Source organism: Formica exsecta, unplaced genomic scaffold (assembly GCF_003651465.1).
Source record: "Formica exsecta isolate Colony F162 unplaced genomic scaffold, ASM365146v1 scaffold47, whole genome shotgun sequence".
In the NCBI taxonomy this organism is placed as follows: Eukaryota; Metazoa; Arthropoda; class Insecta; order Hymenoptera; family Formicidae; genus Formica; species Formica exsecta.
In genome coordinates, this window is record NW_021851936.1 from 847,126 (window position 1) to 858,666 (window position 11,541).

Below are 11,541 nucleotides of genomic sequence, written 5' to 3' on the forward strand. Positions count from 1 at the left end.
TTTTTTTTTTCCATCGTCGATGACAATGCCCGTAACAATGTTAGAACGTACAATGAGGCTGTGAATGGTTTTGATAGCATCGTAATACTTGCCGCGAAAGCCCGATAAAAAAGATTTATCTATATAAATACGGCATGCACAATATGCAAGTAAATATATTGGTTTTATTTATTATTACACGATCGCATGCGTTTTTAAGTCACTTTATATGAATACACTAAATAGTGAGAGAGAGAGAGAGAGAGAAAAGGTTTTTCTCTCACCCTCAGGCATCACCATTAATCGCGCTTTCAGAATAAACATACATGAATGTATGAAAATTGCATTGATATACATATCAATAAACATATAAGTTGTATTTATGATTAATATACGCGATATTAATGGTGTGAAAATATGAAATATTATAGAAAAATTCATACGAAAGCTTTGAAAAAGGCTCAAGGCAATTCAAATTATCGTGGATTTTTTACTTACATTTATATCGGATTTCTTTCTGTAAATGTCTCCCATAATACGGATGCTGCGGGCGTAACTGGCTTGGTCACCAGAAACTAACGACAGCCTCGTCGCTTCCTGCGCACAACGTGGTAAATATAATAATTCATATAATCTATTAGATCATATTACTGTGGTATCGATTGGTCATTACAACTTTATCCGTGAAACATCTTTGATAAATGACGCGATTACGACTCTCTTACGCGGTTATATTCGGAGCATTTTCTCTCACACACGCAGAGATCTTTTAAGAGATGTTCGACGAAGCGGAAATAAAGTCGCGCAATTAAGAGGGAAAAGAATCGCGAGACATTAAAGATGTACGTTCGAGGAAAGGTTGGCAATCATTTTTGAAAAAAAAAAGAAAAGAAAAGTGTCACGCAGGAAGACATTTCGCTTAAAGTTTCGCTTTGAAGAGACCACGGTGATTCGCGATGATTGCCTATCTTTGATCCAAACCGACCCAAGTTTTGCCGTAGAAAAATCTTTTAACCGAAACTTTACCGAACAGTAATCGTGAGCGTCGCCCAACTCTCCCTTTTTTCTAAGTGCTGCGGCCATTTGTAATAACGCTGCTCGGTGATGACGCGAATTCAAATCTCCCAGTTGTAAACTTCTCGAGAGATCGTAAGCTCTCGCGGCGTATCTCGCGCTCTTGTCCGCGTCCTGTAATCTGCAAAAGAGTTCCGACAGGCCGACATACACCTGAAAATAAAACGAAACTTAATGAGAGTAGGTGATATATAAAAGTAGGCGAACAGATAAATCAAACTTTTAAATCAGACAGAAGAAGAGGAAGATAAATCGATTCGATATTATTTCTTTTTTAATCTCATTGGCACTGCTTTAATACTCAATAGAAAAAGGATCTCTAAATAAACAAACGGAAAAGGAAAAAAATTGTCGCAAAAAAAAAAAATCATTTATTCTGTCGAAAACAATTATTTTATTTCACATTTTATTTAATTCTTGGGATATGAATAATCGCGGAGAAAAAGATGTTTTTTCGTGTATCTCCAGACAGTGTCAAGTGCACAAATGAGTTTGGGATTAGGCGATTAAACAACTACTCCAAGGATGAGATAGAAGGCGAGACGAAAAATAGCATCATCTCGCAGAGACACAACATCGCTTCTCTTAATATCTTCGCGTGCGGTCCGTCTGGTAATTAACAAAGCATCGTGGTAATAATACGCGCGCTTATGTTATACTCGTTGCGAGAAAGAAAAGCAACGGACAAAGGGACCTAATTACCTGCAGCTCTAAGGAGGGATCTTGAATGGAGTGGGCGATTTTGTGGGCTCTTTGAAACGCTTCCAGGGCTTTACAGAATCCCGCTAGCTCCAAGTGGACTCTGCCTACGGTTAAATGAACTAATCCAGCAGTAGCGCACTGATCACACTCATTATACAAGCTGCGAAAATGCAAAATTATGGATATTAATGCACGATACATATACACAGGGTGTCGATAAAATTATCGTCAACATAGCAGGACGTTATATTTGTCTATCGATTATCCATCAACTTGTTTAATCTTCTTCAAACTCGTGATTTTCGCACGGAGTTGATCTCAGGGAAATACGATTTGTATATACAATCTATTAAACAACTAACGATGTATTTTATAGCGGAAAAATATTAGTCGCGCATATGTGTTACTTATAAATATATTTTTGAATTACTTTCGAAGGTTTATATTACGTCATTTACGTAGGTTGTGTAACGAATGAAGGAGGCTCTCAAACCTGTGCCGGGCGTAATCTAACGCTCTGTCGAGAGCGCCCAATCTCTCGTGTGCCCTGGCCAAATTCAAATATGCTTCTGCCCGCATGTTCGGTGAATCCAGTTCCTCCGAGATGCATAATTGCTTGTTCCCAAATTCGATGCTGTCCCTGAAAGGAGAGGAACCATAGCGATGCAAGAACCGCGGTATTATTATCGAAAAGTATAATGTTTTTTTAAAGAAATGTGAGAGTAAAATAGTATGAAACTAACACATAATTGTATTAAAAGAAATATAATTCGTAAAAAAAGAGATATACATTTTGTAAATTTAAAGATCTAAAATTTAAGATCTTATTTTTGCATAAACGAAATATGTTTTTTCTCTCGATAATGATTTTATTTTCTAGAATCTTGAACATTTCAAAAAACATATTTAGTATATTCAGATATTATTCACATATGTATGAGAAAAGATTTTCTAAATATTCAAGACTATTTCAAGACATTTAAAATGTTAAAGATTTTTTTCAAAAGTTACTCTTTTCGAGAAATAATATTCGAGAAAACTTGAATCCTTATATGAGATCCAATTATCTAAAAAATTTTAACAAGAAAATTCGAACGCGCGCTTATCATTAGTCGTATTGATATTTTTAATATAGATATTAATCTTTAATAAAATACATTGTACAGTTATTATCGACCACCTTGTATAATATATATTTGTATAATATTTCTTTAGCGAATTTAAACAAGTACACATGACTTGACCCCTTTACCTCGTTTCGTTTTACTTTCCTCTAGATTACTTTTAATAACGCGCACAGGGTAACTCGACTTGTTTCACTTTAAATACACACGCGAGCAATTGCGACCAAGAAAAAAAGGCACAAACCTACTATACGTATATTATAGCTTGCAAATTATATATAATTCACCTGTATTTGCCCCAATCCATGTACGCCTGATACAGATATCCGAGGAGAGCGAATTTATCCTCCCGGTGTCTGATGCTCTTCAGGGCGCCCCTCCATTTCCTGACCGCGGCCTGCTGTTTATGAGCCCGGTACAATTTCAAACCCTGCTCCACCTGGGACACACAAAATAACACTATTCGTGTGCACACTTTACTGTGTCCAACTTATCGCGCGTACCGATTTGTGTTACGGCGGGACGACGTGATATAAGTCTCCCTTTAAGTAAGATAACGGGGCGTGCAACGACGTTAAAGAGACAAGGCGGGGACAAGATACGTATCATAAATTTTATTAATTACATTTTATTTATCGCCCTTTTTTAAATTACTCATGCATAAAATTCACATTACGTGATTTCTCATTATCGTCGTGAGTCCTTGAATTTCCGCCGATCACACACACGTCCTTGTATCCTGGACTATTTATTATTCGATATCCCGTATCCCGGTACTTCTTCGTAATCAACCGTGGAGTTTACGACACAATCAACCTTGAAATTGAGTTCCCAGCCCTTTCGAGCGAAAATGCAATGTTCAAAAGCGCGTGTGCGAGTCAAAGAGGAAATCACGTGCGCTATTAATATAGTATAACAATATTTTAATAGACGATAATTGGAAAAACGATAGTTATATTGTATATATGTTAGAGCTCGTTGTATGCAATTTTACGAAATTTGATTTCGTTCTCGTACATAATTATTTTTTAAAGATAAGAAAATAATTAATTCTGCATTTTTTTTTTTTTTTTACAAAGTCAGAAAGATAAAACAAATTAAGCGGAATTTAACTGGGTTACGAAAATGAATAATTAAACTCTACAAACTTTCTCTTTGTATTTTTAAATCACTATTCGATTTAACGGTTTAATCAGATGACATTGCGTAATAACTCGTAAAATTGAAAGACAATAAATTATTTATATAGCTGAGATGCAGTAACGTATGTATATAATTTTGCATTTTAAACTTGATTTACTTAAAATTATTGCTTGTGCGCTGGATAAATTTATGTTGCCGAACAGTTTGATATTATATATCCTGTGAAACAGATTTTAGATGATAGATGATTTTACCAGGAAGAAATTACGATACGTGTTGTGGTCTTTATCACGCAGCATTAAGTCTTGGCGTAGATAATACGATGCAGAGGTAGAAGGCCATATCGATTTGACCATGAACTTTGTCCCTATTATGTATGTGTATGTGTAGTAGATTAAACTCTATGATAAAATATAAATAATCTCTTAAGATTAAAATTATAAAAGTATATTCAAACAGGTGTATGTGCGTGAGATCATTTCTACCCGTGTTAGAATTCTAATGGAACGAGGATGTTTGCGATACTGCCTGCTTATCACACTTATCATAACAAAGTAAAACGATGTTTTGCAGGAGGGAAGCATCAAGAAATATTATTCTCTTGAGAGTATTAGTAGTATTATGTCAATGAAAACCCCCGAAGGTTGCATGCGAGATTGCGTGTAAATAAGCTTCAGACTTTATGATTAATATAATACGAGAGAAAACAGAACACTTAGCCTCGAGACGATTATTCTTCCACGTTAAGATATCTACAATTCATTATAATAGGAACCAGCAATTATTTTCAATAATTGAGAAATAAATAAATACGACAATATCGATCTTTCTCGCAGTCATATTTTGTGTAAAAAATTAAAAGGAAAGAAGATGTATTTTGACGATTTTTCTACAAATCAATAATACATAAGTTTTATGTTTCTTCAAACCATTTCGCCAAAATCGAAACTCGATTGAATTATCGTGTGGTTTCGACAAAGACGGGAACGCAAATTATGTCTGTCACTGTTTAAAGAGGATGTCGTGGATAAACTGTCAGATGCGTAACGCGAAATCATAAGTTTCGCACCCGAAACGATAAACACCTAGTAGCCGGTACTTTGGTTTTAGTGGTGGATAGCGTGATCGTAGCTACCGCATGCACATCGTGAACTTGACAGTGACCGATAAAGCGTGCTGCTCGTCCACGAAATATGCTTAGTTATGCAGCCGTCATGCCTTATCGTTGCTCGTTTGACATATTACATTTCTCCGATTGCTTTGAGAACGTTAAACCGATTCGAAGGCGGCGCTCGAGAGGAACGGTTTAAAGAATTGGTTGATTAAATTAATTTGTAGGACCATTAATATATATTACGTAGTAAGTGTTATCGTGGCGCGCAGCCAATTTCGCTTCTAAGCGCGATATTTGTCTAAAATTACGATCGCGATTTCGAGATAATACTTGGCACGCGCATTTCGAAGTAAGAAAGCTTTATTAATAAATTAATACCTGAACAGAAGAGTAAGAGAGAAACGCGCAGTAAAATTTCTTGGAACGTATAAGTTATTGCGATATACTTGTCTCATCTCTATAATACTTTATTTAATCCATCACATCCTAATGAATTAACAAAAAAAAAGAAAATTCCAAACGCATAATTTTTCTGAATAAATATTTATATTTCTAATTTTTACGTTTTTTATATTTTTCGTATTTTTACCTATTTTTCTAATTCTGTATAATATTTACGAAATAAATATTATATTGATAAATTAACATGTCTAGCTTAATTATTAATATAATATTTAATATAATTAATATAATCTTTCATACAATTTTATAATTAAAGATTCTCTTAAGTAATTTTTTATACAATTTTATAATAAAAGATTCTCTTAAGTATCGAATGTATTATCTTTGCTAAATTCAAACCAATTCATTTCGATTCCTTCCAAGAGGCTTAGGAAGATCGGATATACGTATATTATGGGATACTTACCCTCCTTCGGGCTAATTGTTGATCAAGCCGTCTCCTGCAACTAATGAGACACTCCCATATACCAATGCCCGATCTACCATTTTGGTAATGGCCGTTACTACCATTGCCATTTTGGTGCCGGTAATCCTCTTCGGTGAATTCGCAGACGTCGAGTGGATGTCTCGATCCATCAGGGCTACCCAGCAGCGCGGTCGCCGAGAGCTGATGGCTCGCCGATCCGCTGCAAACATTCGATAATCTCCACATCATTGAATGTATATATTGACATAAAGTATATATATATATATATACATATATATATATATATTAATCCTTTATGTAAGCTAAATTGTACAATTATATTAGCCATTTGACACTTTAATCACTTGATCACGTCATGTTTAATCCGAGTTTGATCAGGGAAATAAATTTGATATAATTATACAGCTGATACTCGTTTCAAATTCTCTTAAAAGTGTTAACTATTTGTTTCATAAATATTATGAAATGTTTTAGTAAAAAGTATTAGTAAAAAATAACACATATATCTACTATCATATACATGATTTACGATATCGTTGAAAAATATTATAATGCTCGCTTTACACATCAATTTTTAATTTGCACGGTTTTAATAATATAAGAAGGAGTTATTTTTTTGTACCTACATACACGTGTACAAATGCAGCTATTTATTTATGTTTAAATATCGAACGATATTATTACCGTTGCCTATTTAAGGATGCTCGATTCGAACATTCGTGGAATTCCATGCTCGCCGTGAAATCCGATGAGAGGAATTTAAAGAAGACGTAATCGAGCGCGGTGCGATATTTTCACAACATTGATCGCTTAAGTTCTATAGAAATTCCAAAATTGTTCTCTTGCTTGAGTGTGATTTATACCTGCGGTATATAACAAAGTGGAACAGTAATCTCTTTTCGATACTCGCGCAAGAGTACAATACAAGCTTATAAAGTAAATTGGTATGCTATGTAAAATCGTGTTACAATTATAAATTAACAGGGAACTGTAATATTATCTCGTGATAGGAAGAAAACTTGATACACTTGAAATGTACGCTTCTTTAATATATTTCTTAAAAATTTATTACAAAAATATAGTGATCATTATTTATTTATTTTTTTATTTCATTATATAATTAATATTATATTCATTTGCTGTATATATTTAAGTTAAAATATTATTTTTTTAGCAACTGAAGTTAAAAGATATTAACATCAAATTAACGAATAATACGATTAATGTAATTAATATTAGTAATCTTTAAAATGGGATTGTCAAAAAATTTTTTTCCCAACTAACATTCTACGATTTAACGTTTCCTTCTCTATTCGGCAAAATGATTAAATCATAGTTCTAGATAGGAAGCATCCCCAGTCTGGTCAATATCTTGCGAGCTCACGTCAAATGTCTATGTTAGATGATAGATGCGGGCAACTGACCTCCCGCAGGTTCCATGCGCAGACTCTTAATTTATTTCTAGGACGAACGGAAGGAGAGCGCGCCGAGAGATAAACCGCTTTTGGCTGCCATCCCGGAGGTTGAGTTTGCAAACTGCGCATTATAGAAGTTACAAGGTATATACAGGGGATATCCCGTATCTACCATTTTACCGCAGCAATTTTCGTTTACATATATTTAAATCAAATATTTTAATCTAATATTTTAATCTAATCATATATTTTAATCTCTTGTTTAATGAAAATTTTATGAACACGCTATATTTTAAGCAAACTTTTATTAATTATCTTGATATATCTAATAAGCTTTGAAAAAACAATCTTGTCATAGGTGCGTTTACAAGAAATTAAATAACAATAAAGTTTTTATTATTTATTTGCGTAGCTACAATTGAATTCCTTAAAAAGTCAATCATTTTTCACATTGCTTATAATACAAAAATTACTGATTTTTTATTATTCTTTTATAAAAAAAAAATATATATAAAATCTATTGCATATTGAAGCGTTTCTAAAAAGTGAAAAGTGACGAGATATGTACGTCTGGGACACCCTGTATAGAATCATGGGTTCTTACCTATCTACTCTTGTCCTACCGCAATGCGACCGTTGCTCTACATCCGAGAAAACTGAAATTCACTTGTATTCTTTTTTTCCCGATTCCGTGCCCCGAGATACTGTGAAACTCTCTACTAACAGAAGACTGGCTCGCCCTTTCCATCAACTATGTCGTTCTTCTTTTGTAAACTAGAATACCGAGCGAAATATTTTTTTACATTGTTTTAGATAGCACTGTTTCAATGAGAACATTAATCAACGTTTCGTCTGTTCTTCAAACTTATTCTAAAAGCCTTGTGTTCACGATGCTAGAACTCGGTCCGAGAAACGTGTAGCCAATAAAATTGTCACTTTTCCGTAAAAATTGCAAATTAATTGGCTTTACATTTCTCAGTCCGAGAATTCGGATCGAGTTCTAGCATCGTGGACACAAGGCTTAAAAAAAGATCCTTTTCCTTATAAATGAACGTGTCATTAAAATTATATCCTTTATGATTAATAATTTATTTGACAAATTAAATTAAAACATTCAGTGCGTCGAAGAATCTGTCAAATGACGCTTATACTCCTTCTTGCCGAGAAGCATTACATTAGGAAGAATTAATTATTTGTCACGTTCGAGACGTTAGGATTAATTAAAGTAGACGATTGCGAAAGAAAACTATCTCCTGCTTGACGCTTGATAGAAGTCCCGTGGGAAAGAATCGCGCCTCGTCGCAAATTACACACTCCCCATCCTCGTTAAAGTTTTCCCCAAAACAGTCGCGTGCCTGTGCGCGCGCATACGCGTACATGTGTGTGGCTTTCTCTCCCTTTCTCTGTATATGTATACAAGTCCGCGTATCGTGTAAAGCGAAGAGTATACGACACTCTATCGCTTTCCCACCACGTTCGCTAGGTGGGCGAGGCACCTGCGACCTCTTTTCCTGACCCATTTACGAGCTACGAGATACGATACGGCGTTGCGATTCTAAGTGGAAAATCGAACCATCCCCTGGCTCTTTCGCGCGTCGAGGTCGCGATCAACGAAATACGTATACACGGTATCTGCTCTCGCAAACTACCCCCTTATCGTACATCTTTCGCTTTTCTTAAGCATCTTTGTTTAATGTCGTAATAACGTTACGTCGATCGAAGAGTAGCATATGGGTGGAAAAAAATATGGAGCAAATATAATTATATATAATCTTAGGATATTTATGGTCGTAATAATGAAACGAAATTTTTCCCTCAATTTCGATTACATGTCGCAGGATTTACTCTTGTAAGGCGTATTATTTAGAATATCTACATAAAAAAACCCAGCAGATATTTATTACAGTAAATTACAATTCGGCGATCAAACTTTCGATTCATGAAATATTAGAGTAGAGTCTGAATTATAACATTTTTATCAAACTTATGTTTTTACGAAAAAAAATGGTGTTTTAAGATTGGTTTTATATTGCGTAACTATATTCATATGAGCTGCACGGTAATTATCGCCCATTGTGACCTACCTATCCGTGGTAGTTCGTAATTATATAATATTATTATACTTCATTGTTGCGATCATTATCGAAATATAGGGCATTATTACCTCCTAATATACGTACATATATAGTCCTACCTATGTACTATCATGATACCATAAGTAATTATCCATACGTAATTACTATGCTCTATCTTATATATAATGATCTCGAAATATCAAAAATGATTTTGCAAAAATAGACAAAATAGTAACTTTCTTAATTGTTCCTTTGTTATGTTTATTAGAGAGAGAATCTGTTTTGTTAGATCTTAATAATCTATATATATTTTTGATTTATCAAAAAAGATTTTCTCTATACACTTTTTTGCATCGATATTATGTGTTACAAAATTAAAAACGTTATTCTATAAATTTAGAATATTTTAAGATACATTACTAACGTTAGCAAATATAATAATAAACTTATGTTACTTTTTGTTATAACATATTATTCTTAATTTTAATTTTTTGTATGAAACATTACTTAAGGCTGAAAGAAACGGAAACACTCGACTTCAATGGATATAACTTTGAAAGCTTTTAGCACTTTCTCATTTTTCTCATTTTTGTTCTAGATATGTAAATGTATACGTGGAAAGTCAACAATTTATTCTTTATTTCTTTCGGAAAGATATAGTTCTTTTAACGTTTCAAACAAACATGTCCAGTAATTCCACGCGTTTGTGCAAACTCATTTAAAATGGCAAATCCAAATCTTTTAAAGAGAAACGGAAAGCAAAAAAATGCTAATATAATCACAAAGATAGACACACATATCTTTGTTTCTACGCACATTGAACAGGTAGATAAAAAAGAGCAGAATGTAGTTTTATTACAGTGAAATACAAATAAAAATCATATGAATATTAATCTTTTAAACTATGCTATGTATTACTATTTTCGTCATTAATTAATTTTTAATTCAAATCTACATTTAATACAGCTTTTGCAAAATTAATTACTTTAATTAATTATTACGTGTTTTCCTAATTTAAAATTCGCTATTGTTATATTTCGGGATAAACAACAGTACTTACCCGAGATAATCCCTGGACGAGATAGACTCCCATGACATGGCTGTGCGTCTTTCTTGGCGCGGCGGCTTCTCCTCTCCGTCCCGCGGTGCAGCTGTTTCTTCTCTCTTTCTCTTCTTGACGGTCTATCATCTCATCTCTCGCCGCCAGCATTATCCCGTACGCGCACCCGCGTGAGATGGAGCATATCACCACCTTGCTTTGCGAGTGACGGCACGACGACGGTACAACGTGCGCCGACTTGACAGCCCGATCGTCCGCATTCAATCGATCCCGAGGACCAGATACCTTGATACTGCGTGTTACGATTGTCTTTATCGCGCGTACTCTATCGAATGACGATCAAAGGAAACGATTCCGCACGTGGGGGGACGCTTGTATCGATTATCTTAGGAATTTATCCGGCGCTTCTTGCCTCATGCCTCTCCGAGAAAGGAATACGAACGACGCGAAAATGACGGAGAGTAAAACCGGCGACGAAATTGCGATTTATACGACGCGACTGGCGCGTATAAAGAGATAGAATGCGAAAGGTAGCAAGAATCTCGAAGGGAGGATTTTTAAGTTCTAAGGACTTTCAGTTGGACGAGAGTAATTTCGCAAGAGTGATTGTGTTCGTGGATTATTTCTTGTCCAAGATAGTTTAATGCTCGAAAGTGGGACTTGATCTCGCGTGCCGATAGTCGTTGAGGTAGATTTTATAGGATCGTCTTTATAGGATTGGGCTCCTCACCCAATGGGGAATTTGGACAGACTCGATACGCTTATTCACTAATGTTGAGAAGGATGACACACACACCTCGGTCGAAAAAAAATAATTCTGCAGGCCCGCGTGTCTTTGTACTTATTACGCCTAATTGAGCACCGTGGACTCGCGCGATTATTCGCGCGCATTGACGATTGAGAGAATCTTGTAAATTCTTTTTTCTTTTTTTCTCCTATCTCTCTTTCTTTTTTTTTTTTTTTTTA

The 11,541-nt window shown here is 34.7% G+C and overlaps 1 protein-coding gene across 1 annotated transcript in view; it reads right to left on the reverse strand.

Moving 5' to 3' along the window:
• The window catches only part of LOC115241251 (43 kDa receptor-associated protein of the synapse homolog), an 18,558-nt gene extending 7,023 nt beyond the window's left edge, over positions 1-11,535 (reverse strand). The window contains exons 1-8 of the mRNA XM_029816916.1: positions 10,576-11,535; positions 9,103-9,104; positions 6,005-6,242; positions 3,167-3,318; positions 2,249-2,395; positions 1,756-1,915; positions 1,006-1,206; positions 478-576 (exon numbers count right to left, since the gene is read on the reverse strand). Of these exons, the coding sequence (XP_029672776.1) occupies positions 478-576; positions 1,006-1,206; positions 1,756-1,915; positions 2,249-2,395; positions 3,167-3,318; positions 6,005-6,242; positions 9,103-9,104; positions 10,576-10,725 (1,149 nt within the window). The 5' untranslated portion in view covers positions 10,726-11,535. The remainder of the gene's footprint in view (positions 1-477; positions 577-1,005; positions 1,207-1,755; positions 1,916-2,248; positions 2,396-3,166; positions 3,319-6,004; positions 6,243-9,102; positions 9,105-10,575) is intronic.
• Between the last annotated feature and the right edge of the window lie 6 nt (positions 11,536-11,541).